The 27,197-nt window shown below is 36.5% G+C and overlaps 1 protein-coding gene across 1 annotated transcript in view; it reads left to right on the plus strand.

Moving 5' to 3' along the window:
- The window catches only part of SPAG16 (sperm associated antigen 16), a 386,482-nt gene that overhangs the window by 32,214 nt on the left and 327,071 nt on the right, over nt 1-27,197 (plus strand). Inside the window, 1 exon segment of the mRNA XM_063341470.1 lies at nt 24,752-24,909. Within this exon segment, the coding sequence (XP_063197540.1) occupies nt 24,752-24,909 (158 nt within the window).

Here is a 27,197-nt window from a genome sequence, read left to right on the forward strand (position 1 = left end):
GCGAAGGGGTGAGTTAAAATTGTGTTTTAAACAAAGATACTCTGTCCTGTATTGCGCATCTGTTGAACTACATCTCGAATCTAGGTTATTTTTTAAAAATAGTGCATTCTTACTCAACAATGTAGTTGTCTGAGTATTGTTCCAGTCAAAAGAATTAAGTATAAATGAGTGCCTTGCTTTCCTTAGATCACTTTATGTGATACTTGGAATCAAACATCCGTGTGGTGCCTCATCTCCTTTGACCTGTATGAAAAGATCTTTTAAATCTGCCATGTCTTGTGTGACTTACATTCTTCCATACAATGATTCAACATGGCAATATCTTTGTTGAAGAGCATACCATAAATAATAGTCTTGTTCTCATTTACAATAATTGGAATAACACTTTACTTTTTTTTTTTTTTGGGGGGGGGGGGGGAGGAGGGAGTAAAATTGACTTACGCCTTATTTGGATTAATAGTGCGGTTCATTTAAATTCTCTTTGTACCACAAAAGAAGTAAGAGTCAGAGCATAAATTGATCAGTTCCATGGAGTTCAGGTGAGGAATATACAGAAGAAATAAAAATCCTGTATTCAAACAGGGCATTTATGAAAAAGTAAGAGAAAAAGTATTGCTTAGCTCTTTTCAGTAAATGTAAGTGAACATTTCAAACTTCCAAAAGTTCGGAGTGAACAGTTTTAAAATTCAGGCATTTGGATTACATCAGGTTCAGTAAAAAGCAAATATATTGTCATGAAATTGTATCCTTGGGACAAAATTATAAATGTTTGTATTAACTGTAATGTTACAGAGGAGTGAACTATGGTGATGAAAATGATTTAAAATCTTTTCTGTGTCTTGTAGCTAAATAGTGATCTAACAAATGCCTGTGCTTACTTTTAAGTAGGTGCAAATATGACTCATAGCTGAGCTAGAACATTTACTTCAAGGGCAGACATATATTGTGTTATTGTAATATCCTGTAAAAGCTGACACGTAATTTAAAACCTAAGGTCCCTTTGGTATGAAGTTTATCACTGGAACAGTGAAAAAGCAACTGGAATTTTTCTGAGAGAGAATGTATTCTCTTGATTTTAAAATCTTTGGTACAAGACTCAAATTATACAGTAACAGTCAATTAGGCTAAACTGTTTACAAATCTAGCCCTTAGTAAGCCAGTATCAATAGCTTAAATATTCTTAAAAATGTGCATGGAGTACTGCTTTAAACACTTAAATTAATTAAAATGCACACAGAGGTCATTAAAATTGTAGAGGACCTTTGATAATGTGACTTTCATTATCCTGTTGAAATATACTTTTCCTATTTTTATATTTTTATTCTCTCAGGTACTCACAGAGTACATTCAATGTTTGATTGCTTTTATTAGTTATTAGCTGGGTGATTGCAGCTTCTTTATGTTGAGTAAAGTCTATTTCCGCATATAATGTATTACAACCCTATTTCATTTTCTGAAGTTTTATTTGGTGTAAAACTTTATCAAAAGGTGCATTGGACATTTCTGGACTTGAACGCACTGTCTGTTCCTGTGGACCAGATTTTGAAATTATCACCAATGGTATATTAAAAAAATACAAAAGTAAAATCCAATGCTGGTACAAACATAATAGCTTTTGTAACTAGTAAGACTTTGGGTCGAAGTATCCCATTTATACATGCATAAAAACCCGTGTTTCTCCTCAGTTCTATGGAAGGAAGCCTGCGAATTCAGAAGAGCTGCTGGTTCTGTGCTCTCAAACAGAAGGGAAGCTAAACCCAAATGATTACTTAATCAGATTATTGAGCTTGAATATAAATGAGGACAGGCATATTTGGACAGAATTGGAAAGATGAGGTCCCAAAATAGTTAGGAAGGGTCATAAATGAAATAGGCAATCATTCTGTGTTTGTAGTAAGGTTACTAAGAAAGCAGCACTGATCAGATATTCAGTAGAGAGAAGATGACTGACAGATAATACTGGGAATACTTATTTCTGTGGTCCCTCACTAGTATGGTAAAACTCCAGACAGGTAGCTAAGAAAATTAATACCAGTTACAAAGATATAAGACTGCAGTTTAGAGAAGGGAAAAGAAAATACGTTGTCTGTATTTCAAATGAGAAGAAATCTAGCCTGATGGAAACTTTCCTGAATTAATGGAAAACAGATTGGAAATTCACAGGTATATTGAATAGGCTTTTGCCAGGATATGTTGTCACTGATGATCTGAAAAATGAAACAGAAAATATGCTGACTAAATTTGCAGACCAAGTGAACTGGGTTTGGTGGGGCTGGAACTTCAAGCGCAGTTGAGGACAGGAGTACAATCCGAAACTTGACCTATTGGAGAACTGATCTGAAGAAATAACATGCAATGCAAGAAAAAGTTACAACACTCTACTTTAAGAAATGATCAAATGTACAAATACAGAACAAGAAGATAAGAAACAGTTGATAAAATATTTTTGATAAAATAGCTTTTATTTAGAATAGGCTCTAGGGTTTGTTGTATAAAACAAGCTTAGCATGAGTCAACGAGGACATGATATTGCAGAATAGCTGAACGCCATACTGCAGTGTAAACAGGAATATTGTATGGGGGATGCGGAATATTCTTCTTGCTTTGTTCGGGTGGCATGTAGCTTTGGCTGCAGTATTGTGTTCGGTTTGATCACAGCTCTTCAGGAGACAAGCGGAGCATCTACAATAGAGCAATAAGAATGATGAGAAGGCTATGAAACACAACTGTCAACAAAAAGGTGAAAAGTGAAATTGTGTGGTCTACAGCAAAGAACACTGTCGGGAGAGAGGATGCATCCTTAAAAGCTAAAAGAATTCTGTTTTAAAAAAAACCAACAAAACAGCCTGTTAAAACGAGAAGTAATAAAGTAGAAATCCAATAAGAAAGGTTCGGATTATATATTAAACAAAATTTATGGTGGTAAATATAGTGAAGACTGGAGTAGATTGCTTAGGGAGTTTGTGTTACTGGAATAGGATAGACAGATTTTTCTGAGGAATAACATAGGTGCAGTTGTCCCCTTGGGAAAGGAGCTGTACCGATTGACAAGCACAGGATCTGTTTAGCTCTCTAGCTCTCATTATTAGTCTGATTTCCCAAAAAAAAGTTGTACTTAAGGGAAGAAACTTTCTGCCTTGTCCTAAAATAGCAGCCCACTTCCAACTTTCTATTGAAGAATAGTAATATCTAAATAAGTTGTTATAATTCCCGTTAGACTAGATGACTGGGGAAAGGGGAAAGACTCAACATTAGTGCTTGGAAAAGCATTCGGAAGATCTGCCAGCCAGCAAATGTGTATTTGTGCGCTGATGAGCGTGGCTATAGCTCTAGAACAAGTACAAGCAGCTGTTGCTCTGGTGGGACTGTCATCAGATCCACGGTGGGAGCTGGGTCTTACTGGGGTGATAGTGGGTGTTAACCAGCAAAGAATATGTATCTGTACAATATGATGCCTCTTCTACTTATGGAATTAATGTTCTGCAACTCAAATGTTAAGAACGTGATCCAAGCTTAACTGGATGTAAGCTAAAAAGTGTTCTCTAGTTGATTTTGGTGCAATTTAATTTAAAAGAATTACATTTTGTTAGACAATACTGTTTTTTAAAAACTACTATAGACTTGAAAATGGTAGAAAGAAAAAACATTTTAGATGAAATCTGCACTTTATTTTTGATATGTGCGTGATATTCTGTATGTAATACATCATGTGGTGATGGCGTTAGTTTTAGGCTTTGCCTAAAAATGTGTTTTTAAATGACAGACCTGCATGGAGAAAACAGGAAACTGTTTAAGAATGTTAGCTACAAATCAAGCTATCTGTAAAAAAATATTCATACATCTCTAACAAAAATTTATAAAGGACAACATAGATATAATTTTCCATCCATCACTGCAGCTTTGTTAAATCAAGACACCCAAAGCTGTGCATTTTTAGAAATAGATTGTTTGATATTTGAAGGCGTTAGTCCTTGATAAAATTACTTTGCAGAGCGTCCAAAGGGTTTCTGTGTGCTAAAGAACATTGCTTATTTTGAGTCATTACATGCTGCTAAGAATAATAAAATAAGAGGCCCCTGAGACTGAAAACAAACAAAGAAGAATGTTGGAAAGTAAGATGCATTTGATCCAATTCTAATTGTAGATATGCTTTGCATATTCATATATTTCTTTCTGTAGTTGAGTGTAAATAATAACAGATTTTAGAATAATAGCCCGTCTTCTGTGAGACTGAATCTCACTCTTGCTACAATTATTTGCAAAAACTGCTGATAATAAAATTGTTAATTTTTTATATGCACATGCTTCGATTTCCTGGAAAAGGGAGCTACTGAAATTATATTTAATCTAAGAAGAAACCTTTGAATGTTGCTGAGAAAATGTAAAAAAAAAAAAAAAAAAAATTTCTATAAATATTGATTTGTCTGATTTAAGAGGCAACTTGACAACAGAACAAGAGCCTCTATACGAAGCACACACAGCAGGTGGTGGAATGATGCCTGTACAACTATCAGTAACATCAGCATTGTTTGGCATTTGAGACCATAATTGAGTAATTTCATTAACTCTGGACTAACGCTTTGTTTTCCCTTTCATTAAAGTGTCAAGGCCTTAAAATTTGTCTTGGAAATCATCTGTGTATTTTGGAGGGGTCAAGGAGGAGAATGGTTCAGTTGTGCTTCGTCCTTCACTACGAAATGTATATGGTGCGTACAGCACAGTTTTTGAAACAAGCTCAGGGGAAATCCCACCACGAGGGATTCTGCCAGTACAACTTCTTGCTGGAACTGCGCAATCATAATTCTCTTTTGAATGTTTAGCTTTTGCCAAGGTGTCTGTTCTTTTAAAGGAAAGAGAAATCACCAAGTATCATTGCAATGCACTGCACAAGACTGTCCTGGTTTGAGGTAAAACAGAACCTATTTCCTTTTATATAGCAGTCCACCCTTGCTTGGGTACGATGTCATTGATGCAAAGTTCATTACACTTGAAAAACATCGATTATTTTTAAGAAGGGATTTTTTGTGTGTGTGTGTGGGAAAACTAAATTCCATGGAAGTCTATTTCAGATTATAATTCTTCTGTTACTTAAGGTCAGTTTCATAATAAAAAATTTATCATGTAAGAAATGGAAAGAGTTATGTAATAACTTTGGAACCCTATATACATAGTTTTAGTTTCCAGTACAACAGAGCAATGATCTGGTTTGGTATTTTTGGGTATTGATAAAATACATGTAAAATATTAATTAGTTACTTGTAATTGATATACAATTGCAAGTCGAAATGTTCAGACTGGTAAATGTATTTGAACTGGGGGAATAATCACCACTTTATTTTTAACGAAATATACTTCCAGAAGAAACATTTGCAATAAAAAATTTAGCTGTTCACTTACGCTGGTGTTCAGGGGTGTGGGTAAAAGGCAGGGCGATATGTGAACTACCGCATGATGTACTTACGCAAAACCCAGTAGATTGAATGAGCCCAAAGTTAACAATACTAATTGTTTTTTGGTTTTCCATTTTTGGTGTAGTTCATCTTAAACTACTCATGCATGAAACTGGATCCCTTTCCAATTACTGAAATGTGATTGAAATACGAAGTAATCACTCAGACCCCTAAAATCTGGAAGGAAGGGCTCAGGTGCTCGCTAACTGTGGTATTTGTATTTTAAATTAACTATCCTATACTAAGTTACGGATTTTGGAGTTTCAGTCTTTTTTTCCAATATTTAAACAAAGCCTTTGCATATGTAAACATCACTTTAAGGAAAATGAAATTCAACATTAGCATTTAGTTTTCATGGTAACGGATCTCTCTAAGACGCCGTAAGTATGCGGGCAGGAACACACACTGCTCATCGTGCTCAGGCTTGTTTCTCTTGCATATTCCAACAGTACTTCTGGGAGTAGAAAGTAAAGTCTTAATTGTTTTTGCTTGAATTCAATGAAATGAAATAAAATGCTAAGACTGTATTCCAAACAGTTTATGAATTAATAATCAGACTACTTCCTCCGGAAAATGTAATTGTTTTTCATTGGAGTGTCACATACTATGAAGATGATGTTAATAGGGCACAGGACTTTTCATAATTGGATTTCCGGTTCAAATCTAGGCCTGACAGCTTTGATCATGATTAAAACTAGTTGTTGTATAATGGTGGACTTGTTGATCTTACCTTCTCTTACATGCAATAACCAAAGTGAAATCTGTCAGCAGGGAGACTGAGGTCTGATGGAGTACTGAAAATTTATAATCTCCTCAGTTTTCAGGAGAAACATGGCTGGGATGGAGAGGAGCTATTGTTGGCCTTTCTGCATTGTCTGAGATCCTTTGGGATTGCAGCCCTCCACCCCCATTCCTACTTTCTTTGTCCTTAACACCAGCTCATTTTATACAGATCACTGAGCACTTGTCAAATGGCAACACCTTCACTCCCGGCAAGTGAGGGGTTTTCCGTTCCTGAGGAAATGTTCCTTGCTGAAGGATTTCGGCTGGAAACCAACCTGTAATGATGGATATACAGGTGGGGGGTTTACGCCAGGGGAACAGAAGTAATGTCAGAGTGATGATCAGACAATAAAGGTGGATCAAATCTGCTGCTGCTAAAGGCAATCACTTGTCCAAACCACAGCTGTTAAACATCACGCACTCTACAACAGGAAACAATTTTGTAGGCGCCTTAACGATGTTTTCATATTATGTTGCAAAAGTATTTGTTTTTATATTAGTGCAGCCTAATGTCTTACTGCGGAGTTTGGCCGTGATCTCTCAGAGCTTTGTCTTTGGGGGAACAAGCACAATGTATTTTTTTTGTACTCAAGTGCTTTTATATCTCATCTAAAAGAATGCTTTTCTTCCTCTTTCCTTTGCCCTCCTTTCTCCTCCCTAACAGCTACCCTTCTCTTCCCTCCTTCTGCTCTCTCTGTAAAAATTCTAAATTCTTTCGACTAAGGTACTGAATTAAAAAGTTATTTCCACAAGTCTGAAAGGCTAGTGTAGAAGGCTATGTATTGTACCTCATCCAAAGCGGGCCAGCCAATCAGACATTAAATTTACTACACATCTGAAGCTGCTTTTATTTTTGCAGGAATGCTTCGCTCATGGTAGAAAGCAAACCTACCCAATTTCTGTAGCACCTGTAAAGAAATTGTTCTCTTGAAGCCAGACTGAGATTGTTTGCTGTGATTTTAAATCTGTCAAGAGAAATTTCTACTGATTTTTATAGGTTAAAAAGTAAGAGAACAAATAAACAAGAAAAAAAATCACTATACATAATTTTTTAAAAAATTTAGTCATCTGTAGCAGTGGTACCTGTTAATGTGAGAATTCTTTGTGTGTGCTGTATTTCCACACTTCTGAGGTATAATGATTATTATTTTTTAAAATTTTGTTTAGAATACTCTTGTAGATAATTTAGGAACAATGCACGTAGCTGTGACGTCGGTCTCAGCTGTTTATGTCTGCATTTTTCATGCCCATAGCCTAAGCAAATGGATGTAAAAGGAAGCTGGAAAGAGTAAAGAAATTCATAAGCCTCCTTCTTCACACTTCATTCAAAAAATTGTTGCTCTGCTGTAGGGTCTACATGCCCTAGTTCGGACCTGGCAGATAAAATAATCAGGAAGAGCAGCACATATCCATGTTAATGTAGTAGTTAAGGAAAATACCGGTTACGTATTTCAGCATAGATCATAGGGTTGGTTAATGTCAAGATGTAGTCCTTAGTTTTGCATTATTACAAACAAGAAAAACAGTAATGAAGATAGATAGCTGCTGTTTAATCTCTTTACTTTTAAAGATGATCCTTTGGAAAAAAAAATACTCATTTTAAGTGCATCGTATTTGGAATTTTTGATATATAGTCATGAAATGGTTGGTTTTGTCCAACCATTTGGTTGGTAGTAATTTGCAAAAGATGTTCTCTTGAGTTCCAGGATATGGGGCTTTGGCAGCTTTTTCTTCTGCTGCTCCTGTTCTCTGATGTTGACTAAACTTCCCCTCTTCTGGTTTTGCGACTCCAGCTTCTCTTCTGTTTTGCAAACTGATAGTTCATGGCCAATTTTTGCCTGCCACCAAAGCTTATAACAACCAGGGTATGTAGACTTACTTTCGTCTCAAATATCTGCACGGGCTAAAATAGTTTTGGAAATAACAATGAAGAGGAGCTGAGAGGGCTTTGTTGGCACTATTGTTTATTTGTAGAGTTTTGTTTTATTTTAATGGAAAACAGTCTATTATGTACAAATTAAGTATTTTAGAAACTGTGTAAACATAAAAAGAATGAGAGGGGAAGGCTGACAATATTTGGAATACATTTAAGGTTAATTGGAGATATCCTGTGTTGTATTCCATAACTCCTGTTTTCTCTCCAAAAACACAACCAACCCAACTAATGTACTCAGATCTGTTCTTAACCTTGGTGCTAATTTAACTGATTTGGGGTCTGAGAATCATAGCAAGGAGCTCTTAACAATCTCTGTGTAGTTTATTTCCATTTTCATCAGAATACGCACAGAGTAAGCTTCTAGGCAGCATCTGGTAATCAGTACAAGCGGGCAGCCTCGGCGGCAGTGAGACAGCATGGTGGGGAGCTTAGTCCCAACACGCCAACCTCTGCAGGAGACGGTTCATATTCAGCTACATCAGCCACTCAGCGGTGCTTTAGGTTGTCTTAAATTTAATACCTTTTGAAACAATCCCTTTCTGTTCCTTTGGAATAGAAAGTTTGTTTTCTTAAATAATTTATGAACATCGGGACAGCTTTTAAATCGGAGACTCTGGAGCTATAAACGTTGTTCCTAATGTTACAAATCCTGGTTTTATTACTTTTAAAAATCATTTTACTAATTGAATTCATTCATCATGAATTTGGTGTCAGAAGTAAGTTACTGTAAAAAAAAGTAATGAGAGGAAACAAAAGGGTAACCTTTTTGTTTCTCTTCCCAGTCAAACACGTATGAGTATCGCTTCAGTATGTCATTGGATTGTTCTAGTCAGTATATTAATGACACAGCTGAGCTTTGATTTTAGTGCTATCTTTTTGATGAGTCTGCATCAACTCTGATTTGGCTATTATTTTTAGCTACACAAGAGCATGCCTCTGTTTTAGGAATGAAAGGTTGATCTACTTGTGTTTATATCATCTTAATATACTTTAGCTGCACACCCAATACATATAAGCTCTGCTTTCAGCTGTTACTTTGAAGGCTGCTTTTCGTGGTTGTTTCTTCCCCTTCCCCCCTCTTTTCCCCCATCCCCTGAGGAATAGCCAGGTAATTCTGTGCTGGTTTATCCCCCTGTCCTTTATGTAGTATTATAACTTAAAAATTTTAAGTCTTACATTAAAAAGAAAAAAAATCTGAAATATTTAAGTTTTACTCTTTTGAGTTTCTGTAGTGATAGCAATTTATCTTCAGCTTTGTTCTTTACATTCTCTTTAGATTCCGAGCCAGAAAAGGAAATTTTTTGTGATAATGTACTCATGAATTTGATAGAAGCCTCCAAAAAATGTGATTAAGGCAGTATTAAGGTCACAGACACATACAAATAGTCTGAGTTTGTATTAGCAGTAAAACCTTGAATGAAAAAAAACCCACAGAACTTAATTTAGTCATGGAAATGTAGAGTTAGGATCCTGCTTCTCAAACATGATTATGTAGCCTGTTTTAATTATGCTCCTGCAGCACATTTTTTTCTTCCTCTTTTCATGAAAATGTGGTTGTCTGCCATAGAAGGTGTTTCCCATGGAAGCTGTCCTCACTGTGTATCCTAGACATTGATGACAATACTGAAATGCTTCAGGAATCAAGTTGAGCTTTCACTTCACTGACAGGATGGAGAAGGGAGTACTATGACCCGACTCAAAAGATGAGGCATCAAAAAACTTGAATTTCTCTACAGGGTCCCCTCAGGGCACTGATGCGTCTGGGTTCCAGTAGGAGACTTGGCACCAGTGAAAGGACTGGAACTATTTTCGACTTGCCAGCCTTTCTGGATGGTGTATTGATAATTGAATGTAGAGTAGGTGTTTGTGTAAGATGTCTCTTAATTTTAAAATGAGTTTTCTTTTAAATGTTTCTGTTCTGAATAAATAAGATATTCTTTTAACAAGCTATAATCCTGATAATCCTGAGAGAACAGAATCAGGGATGCCCTTATCTTTTTATTGAAATTTATCACCTATATATATATATATATTTAACATAACGTTTTTTCGACTCCAGAAAAAGGATGAGTATGTGTTTAATTGTGGGAATGAGAGAAATTGAGAGAGGAATGACGTTTGATACGTCTCAGTGAGCATTACTTTACGTAATTGAACTGCAGTCCTGAACTTGTCCTTTGTTTTTCTCCATAGCATAGAAAAATGATCTCTATAATAGCTAAAAAATTGCCAGTGTGATTCCGCTAAATTTCTGAGTCTGATCAGGAGGCAGAGTATTACAGAATTTTTCATCAGTTAAGGGCTGGAAGTTGGAGATTTTATTAGGATTTCCTTCAGGGCAAATACAAAGGGGTCCAGAGATACAGTTTATGGCTGAAACATTACAGGCCTTTTATCTGATGTGCAGCAATGGCTCTGATCACATAGAAAAAAAGATCTTTAAAAACATATTAAATGCCTTTAGTAACTGCAGTTCCTTTGAGTAAAAATTGTGTTGTTTTTTTTCCAGTTTTACTGTGTGAAAGCTCTTGCCAAATATTGCCTTCAGTGCATGCAGATTGAAGGCAGAAGCACAACAAAAAATAAAACAATTTAAGGTGTTGGTGTGACAGCTGAGGGTAGAAATGAAAGTTAAAAGAATGAAACAACATGAGGAAGACAAGGCAGCCGTACGAGTAAGATGACTAGATCTTTGGGGAGTTGGAAATAAAAGGCAATTTGCAACGTAATGCAGAAATTAATGTAAACTTGGGGAAGCACAGAGGCAAACAAGTGACTGTGAATCTTGCGTTGCAGATGAAAGGTGAGCTGTAACCATTCTACGTTTGCTTCAATACCAACAAACGGAAGTTTGCAATCATGCACTCCAGATCAGAAATGAGAAACTGAAGAAGACCCGCCAGCAGAAATGGATTTTATACCAAGATCCAAAAGCCATTTTCTAGAAATGCTGTTTTTCTGAAACTGCTCCTGTCCTTATGTTGTTGTTTTCACTGTAAGAACACTTTGAAATAAATGCCAATTGGAGTAGGACTTTGTTGTGGTTCAGCTGGTATAGTCCTATGTTTTGTTTGGGGTAGGAATACTCCTGTTAGCGCACTGGGGTTCCTGGTCGTTGCTAAGCAGTCAAGGCCTCTTCTGCTCCTCACACCGCGCCGCCAGCGAGTGGGCTGGGAGCGCATAAAACACTGGGAGGAGACACAGCCGGGACAGCTGACCCCAACTGACCAAAGGGATGTTCCATGCCATATCATGTCATGCTCAGTGTATAAAGCTGGGGGAAGAAGAAGGAATGGGGGACATCCAGAGTTATGGTGTTTGTCTTCCCAAGTGGCCGTTACACGTGATGGAGCCTGACTTTCCTGGAGATGGCTGTTTCACCACCGGCATGCCGGGGAAGCCAGTCTGGCAGCACCTCACTCCCACATTCTGTAGGATCCGCTTCCTGCAGTGCTGAAAATATTTATGCTGATTTACAGTGATAAATAATCAATAATATCACTATTGGATATAGTACTTATTGCTAGCAACTACTGTAATCAATTAATTAGCTTTTTATTATACAGAATCCATTACTCTCCAGCATTGGCAAGTGGAGTGCTTTGTACCTGCATGTCAAAGTACTCTTACAGGTTTGTTTTCATTATCTATCATTATGTGGAGCTGGGAATGATGGTCACTACCTGTCCTGAAACTGAATCAGTATGATTAAATGCAAAGGGGAGTAATAGGGACATATTGCAAATAAAGGATAATTGCAAATAAATCAATAACTAACGGTCCCTGAATGTGTTCACTAGTTCATTGTAGTGATAGATGGACCTCTGTAAACCCTGTGTGCCTTATAACAGTTATTGAGATGATGACAACATGTACTTTAGTCATATGAGAAATTCGTGTATACTGGATACTGAGAATATAAATGCAATTTTTGAGGTTCCTGAAAACGCCTTAGAAGTGGAGTATTCATTTGAGGAAAAAAAAAAACTTATTTGTTAATATTTGGAAATGTAATAAAAGTGGGCAAAATTTGAAACTTACTTGAACCTCTGGCATCAATATTTGAACATGATTAGTGGTAAGAGAATCTTTAGGAGAAGATACCTTTTTCTCTTATTACAAATGCAAGATAGGATCGTCTCAAACTAAATAATCCAAAAAATGATAGAGTATTTCCACACTTTTTTACAGTGCATGTGTTAGAAATAAAATCAAAATTAGTTCAGATGAACTGTACTTTGGAACATCCATAAATGAATGTATGATCTTGTACCAGTTTCTAAGGAATGTTGTCCTCTATTTCAGCACTGCTGTTCCCGTAAAGTTTTCCACTTGCGCACACGTGATGTTTTGGGGGGGTTTACCTGGCGCTTTTTCATCCTCCTTATTTTGCACAGAATTTGTAGGGATGGTGCTTACAGTTCTGGGACCGTGTGTAATTGCTGTTGCTTCGCTTAAACAGACAATCTATGTAAAAAGTCTCTCTAAAATTGCGGGTGACCCTGGGAAAACTGCATGTAAAATAGAAGAACGTAGCTATCTGTTTGCACGGGGTTTCAGTTTCATGGCAAATCTGTCCAACAGCTTACATGCTAGGAAAATCATCCTGATGAAGATCTTACTATTATTTCAGAAGTCGTAGGCTTGTGAGTTTGCCGTCTTGATCAATGGGAAGACACTTTTTACAAGAGACAAAGCACGTGCTGGCGGAAGGAATTAGTGAAGAAACACTTGGCAGTATTTTGTAGCATCAAAACATTTTGATAGCTCATAAAACTGATGTTCGTTTTAACGATGATCTTTTGGACTAAACTTCATAATGATTTAACAAGCCTGTGTTGGGAAAATATGATAAGTTAATTTTAATAATTATAAATCAGTATTTGACACACCAACCTTAAGCGTGACAGGACCTGTATGGGTAGGAGTCTTTTCATTTTCTGCTTCTTTTAATCAGTGCTTATGTCAAGTAGCAACAGGTTTTTTTTCAGAGAATAAATTGTTTTGATTTTCTAGTTTGACGAAAAACAACATCCACTACATGCAGCCATACTTATAATTGGTAAATTCATATTCTTCCTCCTGCTTTGCATCTTGCACCCTGGTTTTATATATGGACATAAAGGTACATGTGTGTATGAAATGATATACCTGTATTCTGTATGTGTGCAACACATATAGTCTTTAGTAGCTATGAGACAATTAAAACATTTGATATTTATTATAGAGCAATGCATTAGTCCTACTGTTACAACAAATGAGCCTATTTCTATAAACTGCATTCAGAGATACTTTAGTGTGGTCTTGCAATGTTTAAAAGACCAAGTTTGCCTATGTAAATCTCTCGTCTTCCAGCCTACTGTGCAATGACAGAATTGTTTTTCTAACGTGCATTGGGATCCTGTAGACATGGAGGTAGATTTCATATTATCAGGTCTTCAGAGGTCCTGTATATTTCTCAACCAGTAGAAAGGGGAACCCCTTCCCAAAAGAAACCCCACCCAAACCAACCAACCAGAAAAAAAAGCCCCAAACAGAACTGGTAACAGTCGGGACGAACTTTTCAAAATTAAATATTTGAGTGGAAAGACAATATGGAAGAAATAACCTGGTAATTCCATAGAAACGTCATGCTGACATTTATATTATACTGTGTAAAAATAGTAATTTTATGTCTTTAAACTATTCAAAGTTTAAAATTACTTTGTTGCTTAGTACTTGTAATGGAAATAGATGCAAGCTAAACTCCTAAAGCTGTTTAAAACCACCTAGTTTAATTAAGAATCATTAAGGCAAAATTTCGGCCAAAGTCTCTCTCCTGAAGATGGTTTATGGATGTGATAGCTACTTGTTAACACTATACCTTAAGAAGAAAACAGCTTATTTGTGTTGTTTACTTCTGCAAGCTGGTGTGTTTGCAGTCGCCGTCTGTAGCCATGATTCAGGCCATGGGGAGCTTGTACCTTCTGCGCTCTCTGAATGGGCCAAACCCGTCCTTGCCTCGGCCCGGGGCATAGCCACAGCCCCCGTTTCTTGTGATATCAAAGGGGAAAAAACAATGTCCGCTGCTGAGAGAGGATGATGGCACCGGGGCTGAGGGCTGAGCAGCAACATTATCTCCCACAGCATGGGAGACAAGGCGGCAGCACCGGCAGCAGCCTGGCACCTGGTGCTCGTTGGTGATGGGTGTGTGAGGGGCTCGTTACACATGTGAAGCCTCCTTAACAGGTTACACATGTGAAGCCTCCTTACTTCCCCACCAGAGACAAAGGCGTTTCTTGAACAGTGTCAGCAAGAAGGCAGGTATGTAGTGATCATAGAATCATAATTTAGGTTGAAAAAGAGCTCCAAGATCATCAAATCTGACCGTAAACGTAATGCAGCCAAGCACTGCTGCCAGGGCTGTATCATGGGGGACAGACAGTCCATGTGGCTTGTAATGCAACCCATTCCCAGGAAAGGTAAGGGCGTGCTTTGTTTTGGTGGTGATGTTGAATACGTTTTGTTTTCATAGCAAAGCTATGCTGTGCTAGAATGGCATGCAAAAAAGTATTTTTCAAATACAGAGCTTGGATGGAACACAGTTCCTTTAAGCATGTGAGAAGGCTGTTTTTGTTAGGTATGTTTTCTTTTTCACTTGGACCTCAGGTTAGCAATACAAATGTTTGATGGTAACTTATTGCCTAATGTGTACTGAATTTGAGTGTGTCTTTATTCACATTTGTTGAATATTTTTATTCTTTTAATGTTCCCAAACAGTGGGCAGCAACCTAGCTGTTACTAACTCCGGCCTTAAAGCAGTTTGAGTACTGCAACGGGAAGAATCAGACATGAAGTACGGATTTGATATAGGTTGCGATTTAATAAAAACGATACAATGGCGTCCATGATCCCATACCGTGCATCAGTGTGTATGATCTAGGGGACTCTATACATTTAGATCTGAATATGTGATGTTTAATAACTAACCTCTGTATTCATTTGGCTGCTTCAAGGAAGCAAACAGAAATTGGACAACTTGTTTGAAGGAAGCATTTAAATTTGTTAATTGACTCTACTATGGATACATCTGTAGTAGAGAAAATTGATATTAATCCACTATGAACAATTTAAAAAAAATATATAGAAAAAGATGATACTGCATCATATTTTTGATGTCTGTCATATAATCAGCGTTACCTCTTTAACGTGCCTAATTGAATTGTATGGCATATGCAGCATGCGCTGCTGTAACTGAAAATATTGCTGAAGTTTAATTGCACCATAATAAAAATTTAAGTCTACAAAATAAAATTATAATTGATAGAAGGTTCTAAGTTTTATTGCATCATTGTTTGTTTTAACATTTATTATAAACATAGTAGCTTTTTCAAGAATAGGCCTTTTAAAGGAAGGGATGGGGCACATCTCTGAGAACAGCAAATGGTTATTTGTGACTTAGAGAACTGCTACGAAAATCCAGGCAACCAAATGCAAGCCTTGTATCATCATAATTTATTGCAGCATTTTCATTAATGTTATTTTACTTCTCCTTGGCAAATGATCAAGCTGAGTTTTGTAACAGTGTTTTCACTTGTTTATGGAAGCATAAGTTATATGTGTAGCTGTGCTGTACGGCTGTATTGTATGAATATAGATTTTGTTTTGTGCCTTGTAAAAGGTTGATTATCTCCATGACATATAATACTATTTTGCAAAACAAACAGGAGCATATTCTATTGTTATTCTGTGGTGATGCTGTGATGACAGGAATCGGGTCAACACATTCAGAATTGCTACCAGTAAGGTAGTACTGAGTTTATTCTTTTACGTGTCATGATTTTACATTCGTGATTCCTCTTAATGGTAATCAGAAGTAGATATTTAAAATCCAGGCATATCGGTACCGGTACAGACATTGTATCTTAGAGTTGTAATATCGAATTGCATAATTTTAATTTAAGAAATTAATTTTAATTGCATGTATTAAGTTAAAATCCCGCCATCAAGGAGTAGTAAATTAAAAGTTGGATGATCATTGTATCACTTTATTGAGACTGTAACTGAATTTATCACTCAGAATTATTACTACGTTCACGTACTAGAATATTTCACTGTGACTCCTCACCTTATTGACTCAACAGAGATCATTGGTCGTGCTATGTACACTCTGTAACAGACTAGATTAATCAAAAGAAGGAGTTAAAAATACATTTGATGAGGTAGCTGGGATGTAGAAGTGACAGAAGAAGCTGTATGTGGTATTTCTGCACAGCATGGATATCCTTTCTAAGACAGAACAGGGTTTCAATGAATAATTTATTTTGAGGACTCTTCCTTCTCTGGAAGAACAATCTGTTCATCTTTATAAAGCTTAAATATTTGTTTTGCTTTCAGTGTGGGTGCAGAGCACCTTAAGTCTCCTAATCGTTCCGTGGTCAATCTTGAGTGAGCTCGAGGAGCCTTTCTGTGGCTCTCAGCTCTTGGCCCTGAGACTCCACACTCTCCGTCCTCTGAGCAGCTCCGCAGCTCGTCGGGCATGCGTCTCTAGTGTACAGATTATGCTGTAGTCTCCACATTTGAGTGGCATGTTTATCCTTAATGGCATCATCCTCAATGTTGTTGCTTTGAACTGGTAAACGTGCTTTATTCCGCTGTTTGCTGAGAAGTTTTTAAGTTCTAGTAGAAGCGAAAACGTTACAGTTGTTTTCTTTCTGTAGGGTTGGGCAATATGGTTTTCATAGAATTTTTTCCTTTTATACCTTTACCTTCTGAAATAGTGGCAAGAAAAGAAGCTGTGGTGCTAAAAACTGGATGATACTGCTTTTCAGTGATGGTTATTTTTATAATTGCTAGCTTCCTCTTATTCTTCAAGTCTCTCCGATTATTAACCATTGAGAAATATGGTTTCAATAGTCACAATAAAAGAAACAAAACACTAGTGAAGTGCAGCAGCTTTCCATCTTCAAACTTATCCATCTTATTGTAGACAAATAATTTCTGTAAATTTACCAATAAGTACTAACAAGAGCTCTGGTCAAAAAGATATCAAGTGTCTGTGATGTAGTTATGCATTTATACTAGCGCTGCTTTCTAGTTCTTTATTGCATAGGCAACGGCGCTAGGAAGACTTCATTTGGCAGATCCTTAAAACTGACATTGTCAAGAGGAGTTTTGAGTTTAAATTTACTGTTAGCACCAGTTCACGAACTGTCTGAAGAGCTGCATGAATACACTAGCCCCGAACATGAAGTCAAAACAGTTTTGCCATTGCTTTTTTTAATTAATCAGACTTTTACTACCTATTACATATTATCTTCATGTTTATTTTATTAAAGAAGAAAAAAAAAAAAGAAAAATCGTCAGGATTATAAACTGAATAAGGAGGATTTATGTGGCCACAACCTTTGTGGGCGATTTTCATGGTTTTTATTAGCAAGTCAGGCAAGATGTAGTGTGCAATAAAAGTTTTACTATGCACTCCTGCTATCGCTTTCAGCTTCCTTTCCTTACATTTCAGGTGTTTGTAAAATAATTGTGGTCATGATTAAAATAGTAAAATAAAGTGCAATTGTGTTGTAGTACAGTTACTGTAAGCATTTTGAAATTGAGTTGTTTCAGTATCGAAAATAGTGTAACGTTGGCTACTGACTATTTTGCTGATGGCAGTCTGTTCAGTGGATGCGCTAAATCTCTTCATTCAATTTTTTTCATAGCCTGGTAGGAAAGGATAGCTTATTCCTCCAGTTACAGAAAACATGAGAAAGAAGATAAAATAATGCTCGACTACTATATTTTATATTAATTTTCTGTCGCTTTTGCAGCAAAGCACTTAATACTCATTCAGTGGTTTCCTGCTTAGTGTTTGGTCCCTTTTGAAGCCAACTATCTCCATTGCAACAAAACTAAGCTACTCGGGGAACAGAGTATCGGGATTTTCAGCAGGGGAAAGAGGGAAACAGGAACAGGTTTGAATCTCTCTTAAAAATTTACTTTGAACCTTAAAATGATTTTAAGTGATGTCTTATATCATCTTAATAGTGGTCATTATTCATATCTTTCCTTAGGAATTGTCTGATTCTTGTTTAAAAAAAAAATTAAAAAAAAATAAAAAATTGAGGAAAAGTAAAACCGGATTGGGAAATCTTGTACTGTAGTTTGCTTTTTAAAAATGTTTTAGGTGATTTGATGTAGTTTAATTTTGATAGTCTGATGATTAAGATTCATTCATTGTGAGCAACTACAGCCAAGGCTATTTTCATTCTTATTTATGTATTTGTATTTTAAAAATTTCCTTTGTTTACTTCCACTATTTGAGTGCATGTGCTCGTAGTTACCTTAGATTGTTTTGAAAGCTGTGATAGTTTGGACAAAAACTGAGATACAGTGTGAAACTAAAGTCCTGTGATGGAAACTATATATTTAATATGGAGTTTCTGAGCAGGACTATTGATTTCCATGGGACTGCTTTGATAATTAAGATCTAAAATGTGGAAATTTCAAGATATTGAAATGTGTTTAATCTAAAGGAAAAGAAAAAAAAATACAAAATATATCCTCCATAATATAAGTGTATCAGATTTGGGGGGAAAATTAAGCAAACAATCATTAAAATTGTTTTTTTTTTCCCTATCTCTTTAAGTAAAAAGATAATTTCAGTGGAATGTAAGTGTAGCTATCGGTGATTAGTGCAGTACTTCTCCAAGTACACAAAAGCAGAGATAATCCTGATTTTTGTGTGAGAACAGAGAATAGAATATTTCCTTGAAAATAGTTAGTGATACAAGTCAGGATATCTTGCTGAATTTTGGACATAGACGGTAGCTGTCCCTGAGAAGAATTTGATTTTCCTGACTTTGCTTTCATTTCTGAACAGAATATCTAGTATTTGCTTTTTAAATTGAATGTGTGGATACACCAGCAGGTGTGACTATGATTGTGCTCCTTGTGCGTGTCTTGATGGCAGTCTTAGAATGACCTTGATAATTTTCTGATTGTAAGTACCGATGATGATATTTGTCAACTTTTGCAAAAATAAAAAAAGAAAAAAGATTGCCCCTCCACCTCCCTCCCCGGAGGACTTTGAATCACCAAATTACAGCCCGATGATCTTTGCCTCAGTGAAGCTTGCATTTGTTATTTTATTTATTTTTTTTTTTTAGAAATAAAGTAACATGGCTTGATCTTGCTTGCAATTGCACAGTGAAGCTAGTTCTTTCCAACTTCAGGTTCTAACATATGAGTAAGAATAAACTTGGAGCTACATTTAATGATGATATAGACAAGGCTGCGCCGTGATTTAGATCAACTGATTTGGGTGCTTTCTGTTTTGTATTAAACTATACTACATTTTTCTCAGCTGTGGGATGATTTAGATCAGTTCCACTTATCTATTCATTGCCTTCTGTGTGTTTTGACAAATGAGTCTGTTGCATCTTCCTCAAGGAAACCAAAAGCTGGAGACTTGATCTGAAGAGCCCCGCTATCAGAAGCGAAAAGGCAGTCTACTGGAAAAATTCAGGATGGGAAAGAAATGAAAGGTTTCTAAGAGCTTTTAAGGGTATATTATCTTAATGGCATAATGATTTCCATCAAGACAAGACTGGTGTCTTATTAGGGAGAATTAAGTAGTGGTCTGAGACTCTGAAGCTGAGTTTGGTTTACCACATGATTTGGTTAAAATGCAATTCTCTCCTAGAAGATGCAGCTTGATCTGGGGTAAATCACTAAACCCTCATATGGTTCAGGTTCTTAACTTAAGGAAAAAAAAAAAAGGCTATGCCTCTTCTCTTGTGGTTTGGTTTTGTAACTGAATCTGTGAGGTCTTAGGGCAAGGAGTGCTTTTACGAGTTCTTGCAATCCTGATTCCTGTAGGGGTCTCTAGGTAAATCAGGAGAATCAGTAACAGATCCTTTTATTACTCGGGGGGGACGTAGATGGGTTTGCACTGTTACCCTTGCCAAGGTCCTACCATTTGAATGTCTTCCCTGTGTCTATAAAACAAATGGCGATAATGATGCTTAATCAGCTCTGCTAATGATTTTGAGAGCTGTGGAAATACTAGTAGTGAATGGGCTGAGGGTCATGGCTAACTCCTTGTGAGTGGCTGGCGGTCTGTTGCACCCGTAAGTTCAGACAACAACGGTAGTGTGGTGTCTAAATGAGACTTTGGGCAGATAAAATGCACCATTTGCTTTTATCCTTGTCAATGCATTCAGAATGGTTATGGTTCACAGAGATTCTTTCTAGGACATTGTTTTGAATGCAATGCTCCTTGCCTTTGATGAGAAAGTAATAGGATGTTTAATTTCACAGGCAGGAAATGCATTCTTTTCTCTTTTATACTGAGGTAAGAGAAAAGCTCAATAGCTTTTCATGTTCGTCATAGTACAGATGTTTAGTACGTTGCAGATACAAGAGTGAACAAAACCCATAATATATTGCTTTGGCTCCTTAGCACTCAATACGTGCATTTCTTGGGTTGTGGCGTGCACATTACCCTTGCCTGTGCTGAAGTGGGGGGTCAGTCTTTGCAATCAATGTTTGTAATAAATATGTTTCACAAAGCCTTTTTATGCAGAGCCTCAACTTGTGTAATGGATTCTCTGTTACCTTCAGGATTTAGCAATTGAAAATAATAGAATAAGGATTAAATAATGACACTTGGTTGCCAAAATTTGTTGTTGGGGGGGAGAGCTGTCTTTATATTAGCATTTTTGAGGCTTTTTTTTGTAGGAAGCTTTTACGATAAAGATACCACATTTATTTCACAGGGATAAAGATTTGTATCTGGGAAGAAAAAATAGATCTATGTTGACCTTTGTAATTTCACAGGTAGCTTGTTTGTGTTCCTTTTGAGGAGCTCAGAACCTACGTACTGAGCTATGCCTCACCTAAATGGAAGTTCCGATGAAGCTTTGATAAATCAATACAGAAATAATATATTTTGGAAATACTGTGAGACAGCACCTTAAGCTGATATTTCTTCTAAACTCCTCGGTACCTTTCTCAGGCAGGAAATCAACTCAGCAACAGATTCGATATATTTAAACTGTGGCTTCCAACTGGGCTGTACTGGGGAGCTACTGAAATCAACATTTCACCTGGCCATGGCAAGCAATACCAGCGTTCATGGCATTCAGACCCAAAGTATGAACAATCGGTATGAATTATCTCAACATCTAAGGCTGAATCTCAAGTTCTAGTAAAATAAAGGATTATCACAGCAAAGGAGGTAAAAACTACAATTTCAGAAATACTTCAGCAATTCACTATGGAATGATAGAAATACTAATATTTTTATATTATCCTTCTCTTTTTACTGTATTTGTGAATTCTACAGCAATAATTTCCAGCAGCATCTCCTGAAGTAGTATCTGGGTTTTTCCACTGAAAAATGCAAGACTGCAGACTCATTTTAATCACTCCCAAATTTGGAAAATGTGTGGATTTTTTTTGAAACTGGCTTCAGAGATCTGCAGGAGTATTATGGATGAAACACAATCAGAACATGACATGTATTCCTATAAAAATGTGTAACTTCAGCCACAAACATATTACGACTTCTTCCTGGAATAGCAATGCAAGATTCCTTTAATCTTTACTTACTTGTACTTTACATATTTATTTCCTAATTCTCAATGTTTCTGATTTATTTTAGCTTTTTTCCCCCCACATAGTTAAGAACAGTTTTGGAGAGAAAGGTTATCTGTGAGATAAGAAGGATTTTTAATTCTGTTAATAATTATCTTCCACATGTTTCAAATAGAATTTAGGTGTGTGTTTGAGGTTGATTTTTTTTTTAATTTTTTTTTTTTTACTTCTTAGTACACCCTGAAGTACACATAAGTAAGTGGAAAACTGTTAGTTAGCACCTTAGTACAAGATGTAAGTATCTTGTTAATACCTGAGTTGAGACAACAAAGGATGTCTTTGATCATCTGCTCTCCGTGATACCCAAATTCTGTCTTCCTCTCCAGCCAGAGAAGAAAGATAGGACTGATGTCCTGTGTCAGTCATTGTTCTAAGTCCCTACTGTTCCATGGAAACTGAGTCCAGTGTTCTGGGAATGTGATTTCTGAGCATCATTAAGGCAGCTTGAAGCTAAAGTTTTGCATATCTGTAAAAGCTTACAAAATAATTGCATAGGATAATGAAGTTGAGAAGTTTTTCTGCAAACAAAACTCTCCATGTAGCTGCTTAGCTTCAAGGAGGAAACATAAATATGGTTTAGATGGAGCAATACTCTGCAGTGAACATCTGCAGCTCCTTTCAGTCCACTGAAAAATATCTTCTGGGTCTTGTGTTTGTAATAAATAAGCTTTTACTGATCATTAGGTCATTAACTTAATTATTTTCATAATAACTTTAAAAGTTTGACTCAGGTTAATGGCATCCTTATAGAACATGCAGTGTAGAGAACTTCTGAAATGAGAGAGAAAACAATATTCCCTTGATGGTCTCTAGTTCTGAAATTTGCTCTATGCTCATTCCTGCAAATTAACACGACGGCTACCATCAAGTTAAGTGCAAAAAAATTCTAAAAAAAAAAAAAAAGTTAGTGGTTATCCCTGCTGTGTGTGTGCATTTTCAGATTAAAGTACATAGATTTTATTCCATTCTTAATCTTAGTGGTTGATGGGCATTTTAAAGAGTATGGTAATTTCAGTCTTTCCTTTAAAGCTTCTCACAGCAGGATGTCCTGAAAATGTTGCAAACACGAATGATCAGCTGAGTCTTCAGAAAACTATGGTCTTTGTAAGTGGTTTTGCAATGACTAGTGTAGTCCTTAAAATATATTGTGCACAGTTACCCTCCTTACATTCTTTAATGACAATCTATTTTTAATAAAGCCATTTAGCTTGGTTAATTAGAGTTAGTAATAAATCTCCTAGTCTGCTGACTAATCTTAGAAAATATCTTCCACCACACTGATAGAAAATGAGGCTGCAAGACTAACTATATGTGTATTTGTATTTTTGTCTTTTTATCAGCATTATACTTGCAAGAAAGTCTTTTTAAGAATACCTTCAGCCTCTTGATGCAAGATAAGCCTCTTGATGCGAGTCATAGAGCTCACCTCCATGGAAAATAATGGTAGAAAAAAGTAGTCAATGGAAAAAATGGGAAATAGCCTGTGCCAGTAATCTCACAGAGGGAGGCTGATAGAAACCTTCATTCCCGGTTCTAGTCCAGTGTTTTATGTCAGTAGTATGCCATTTTTCTTATCCATTTTTTCCTTGTGGCTTCTTGCAGCCATTGAGGCTTCTTTCTCTAGAATTCAGCCCCATATTGTTCTCAAGTAGAGAAAAGGATCTTATCCAAGTAATGGTGATCTCTGGGAAATGCTGCTTGGAGTTACTCACAATCAAGATTTACATATATACGTGAAGTCAAAGGCCAGAAGAGGTTATTTACCTGTAGCTGCTCTCCTTTGCGTTGTATTGTTTATATGTGCATACGCAGCCCTCCTCTCTTTGCGTTTGGATGATTTTTCCATTTAAAATCGTAGTGGGAACTGTTTCGTTTAGCTGAGAAATCAGTGATTATGCCACAGATCATGCTGTGCTGGGCTTGATAGTAGGACTGAACTTTATTCTTTTCATCTTCACTATGGGAGATATGCATAAGAAAAACAAAGAGAAGGAAATAAAATATAAATGGAGTGATATGGACAATGAGAGTAGTTCTTTCATTAGGAGTTGAGAAGCTTTCTGGCTGCCAGCTGATGAAATCCAAAAGTTTCTAGAAATTAACTTCTCTTAATCATGAGACAGTCTAGTGCAGCGTAGATCACCGCATCTTAAATTGGTTGGTTTAAACTTAGGGTTAAACAATTTTAAAACATTTGTTTTCTGTTTACAGGAAAAATAATCAATTTACCTGAATTTTGACTGTCCTCCATGAAATACTTACTAAAACCAGAGATAGTCCTGAATTTAATATAGGGGATTTTATACTAACAATTTAACAGCCTTCCTTTTTAAACATCGTATCTTCTTCCAGTAGCAGGTATATAAATGACTAGCAATAAAAGTATCAGGCCAGGTTTTTTTCACTTAAACCCACATCATTACACAAACTTTGTTAGGAGTATAAATGACACAAAATTTTATTTGGCTTTTTTTACCATATCTCACCATAGCCACAGCGTAGAGTTACTTTTTTTCCCATTGCTGTTACGTTGAGCTACATAAGTGGGGTTGTTTTCTGTTTTGGGGGAAGAAAGGGTTTGCTGGTATAAATGGTGGATTTATGCTTGGTTGCAGATAATGATTAGTAGCGATGGTTGATCTCTTTTTAGAGCAATGCTGATAGAACTGACCAGAAGTTAACTCGTAGGAAGATAATTTTAAGAGGACAAATGAATAAATCTTGTAGTATTCAGTTCCTCGCTACAGACCGCAATTTTACAGGTATGCCTGCACTACGCTTTAACAATATGTATCAAAAATGAGTAAAATCTGGACAACAGCGATTTAAAAAATTGATGAAAATTGAACAGAGGAGAAAAATAAAGGGGAAAAAAATAAGACAAAATTGTGTTTTCAAAATAATAACGTAGTAGGTAGTACATTCTATGAACTTAAGCGGTGCTTCTGAGAATTAATAATTGTATTTGTCTCTCCTGGACTCGGAATTCCCTGTTGATACCCAAGTGGACCCCTACCTTGTGCATGCTAAAGAAAATCCTCAACCCCTGAAATCTGGGAAGTATAAACTGAGCAACATTTTGAAAGTGCGTGACTTAGCAGTGAGCTGGTAGGAACCATTAACAGTACATTAATTTTATTGCTATGTACATGTTGAGGTTTATTTTTCAACAGGTCATTAAGGACCATTTGCTTTAAGTAAATTTCCAAAAAACTACTGGCAGCAGCCAGGGGGACGTTCTCTCTGAGGAATGTGAAAGTGGAAACAATGATCTGTAGTGGGATCACAATGAAATGTAGTGGGAGTGTAAATACAGCAAAACACCTGGGCAGAACTGTGTACAGATTATGAGATTCATCTTTTATGTAAGAAGGGTGGGATTTCGTTAGTAGATACAAAAATGGGAACCAGAGATGACTGTAAACTCAGGTTCCAGGAAACTGAATTATAATGCGGAATATTTTTGCAACTTGTATTTGATTCTGGTTTATTTCCTTGGGTCAAAAATCAGAAGACTTTAAACTCAGATTATTTTAAGTGTGGAGATAGCCTGTAAGCAAGGATGTTTCAGGGCTTGCTAGCTGCAGACTGAGGGAGAATAAACATAAAAATCTAAAAAAAAAAAAAAAAAAAAAAAAAAAAAAAGTTAGAGCTAGTAGCAAAGTTCAGACACATTGTCTAGGTGTGAATGTAATTTTAAATTAATTTTTAAAATAATCAATACTTTCATCATTTAAATTATATAGACTATATTGTAGCCTTTTTTTTTTTTTTGACAGCGTCTCCTACAGTATTTTTTTTAACACCCTGCCCAATTTCAAACAAATCTGCCAGAGGAATAACAGACTCAGAAGTACTGAGGTTCCCATGTGTTTCAAGAAAACAGATCTCTGTTGAAGAAAGGGTCCCTTTTAGTACCCTGTTGGCTGCAGGTGGCTACGAATTCAAAGAGGGGAGAGAAGCTGCAAACCCTGCTTTTTGGGAAGAGCTTCAAATGGAGCTCGTACCTTGTTAGATGCTGTAGAATCCCATCCCAAGGCACACAGCTAATGCACACAGAGCTTGGGTTAGCATTTTTTGTTCGACACAGCAGCTATTCAGTCCTCAATCTGGCTTTTCTTGGAAGTCCAAGAGGTTATTAAATGCATAAATCGAGATTTTTCAGAGAAGAATGACATTAGATTAAATTCTCTGTGTAGGGAATTAAATAAAAATGGCCCATTTAAAGAAATTTTGAACTTTCACTAAATGTATTTATAGTAATTATGGTTGTCTATTTGATTCTACAGACAGAAGGTGGAAATTGGTATCCACTAGACGAGAATTAATTCTTTCTTCTAGTTCATAAGATAGTTAGAAAATGTTCTACTGACTGAGGAGACCAGATTTGCTTTTTTATGATTTGGGTTGGTTATGATCTCACCAGAACCAGTGTATCAAAAATACAGAACAGAATCTGGTTCGTGTATGTATATTGCTAGGTTCCTTTACATTTCTCTGGAAACTGGAGAATGCGAAAATCCAAATTCACAGTTTTTACATGACTTAAAGCTGATGTAGATTAGTTCTTTAGACCTTCATCAGTATTCATTGAAACTTGTATTTGCGGAGGGGGAAAAAAAATCCCTTGGCAAACTGTGTTTGCGTTCTGCTAGGCTGAATGTTTCCCACTTTTCAAATCCTCGCATAGGCATTCCTCTTCTGCATTAAGCTCATTTCTCCAGTATCCTTTTAAATAACCTGGTAAATCTCACTCTGCCTGCAAGAACCACTGGAAGATCTATAATGCCTAGACGATCTTTCCAAACTTACTCACTTATGGTTCGCTTTCTCCGCGCCTGTTCTCTGCATCTTTCCTGTAGCCCCAAGGGATTGTGTGGCTTTCCATGGAAGGTACTTCTGCGGTCACCATATGCAGTATTGCATCCATCATAGTTTATATTGTCTTCACTTGGGACAAGAAAGATGCCCATGCAAACGTTCTTCAGTGCCTGTTGTATGGTTAGTACAGCGTTGGAAAATAGGAAAACGTCATGTACTATTTTGGAGAGATGCTTATCTAAGGTGCAGCTGAAAAATTAGCAGTAGTGGCAGGAGAGTTTCAGATTAGTGCACTACTATGTTTAGCATATAATTTAATGTATTTCATGGATAGAAAATGGTTCTATTTCTCTTGTTTAAATCTCGGATCAGAAAATCTGTATTGTGAAAATACCACCTATTTGCAGTTTAGTTATGACCTTTTTTAATACCCCTTAATTCAAGCAGAATCACAGGTGAAGGCTCCATCACCTTGCCTTTTTTTTGTTAGTTTTTTAAGATGTCATTGTCTTCTCCTCCTCCTTCCCTCCCAGGCCTCACACACAGAGGTTACAATTCTCCATTCAAAGCTTATT

Source organism: Chroicocephalus ridibundus, chromosome 7 (genome assembly GCF_963924245.1).
Source record: "Chroicocephalus ridibundus chromosome 7, bChrRid1.1, whole genome shotgun sequence".
In the NCBI taxonomy this organism is placed as follows: Eukaryota; Metazoa; Chordata; class Aves; order Charadriiformes; family Laridae; genus Chroicocephalus; species Chroicocephalus ridibundus.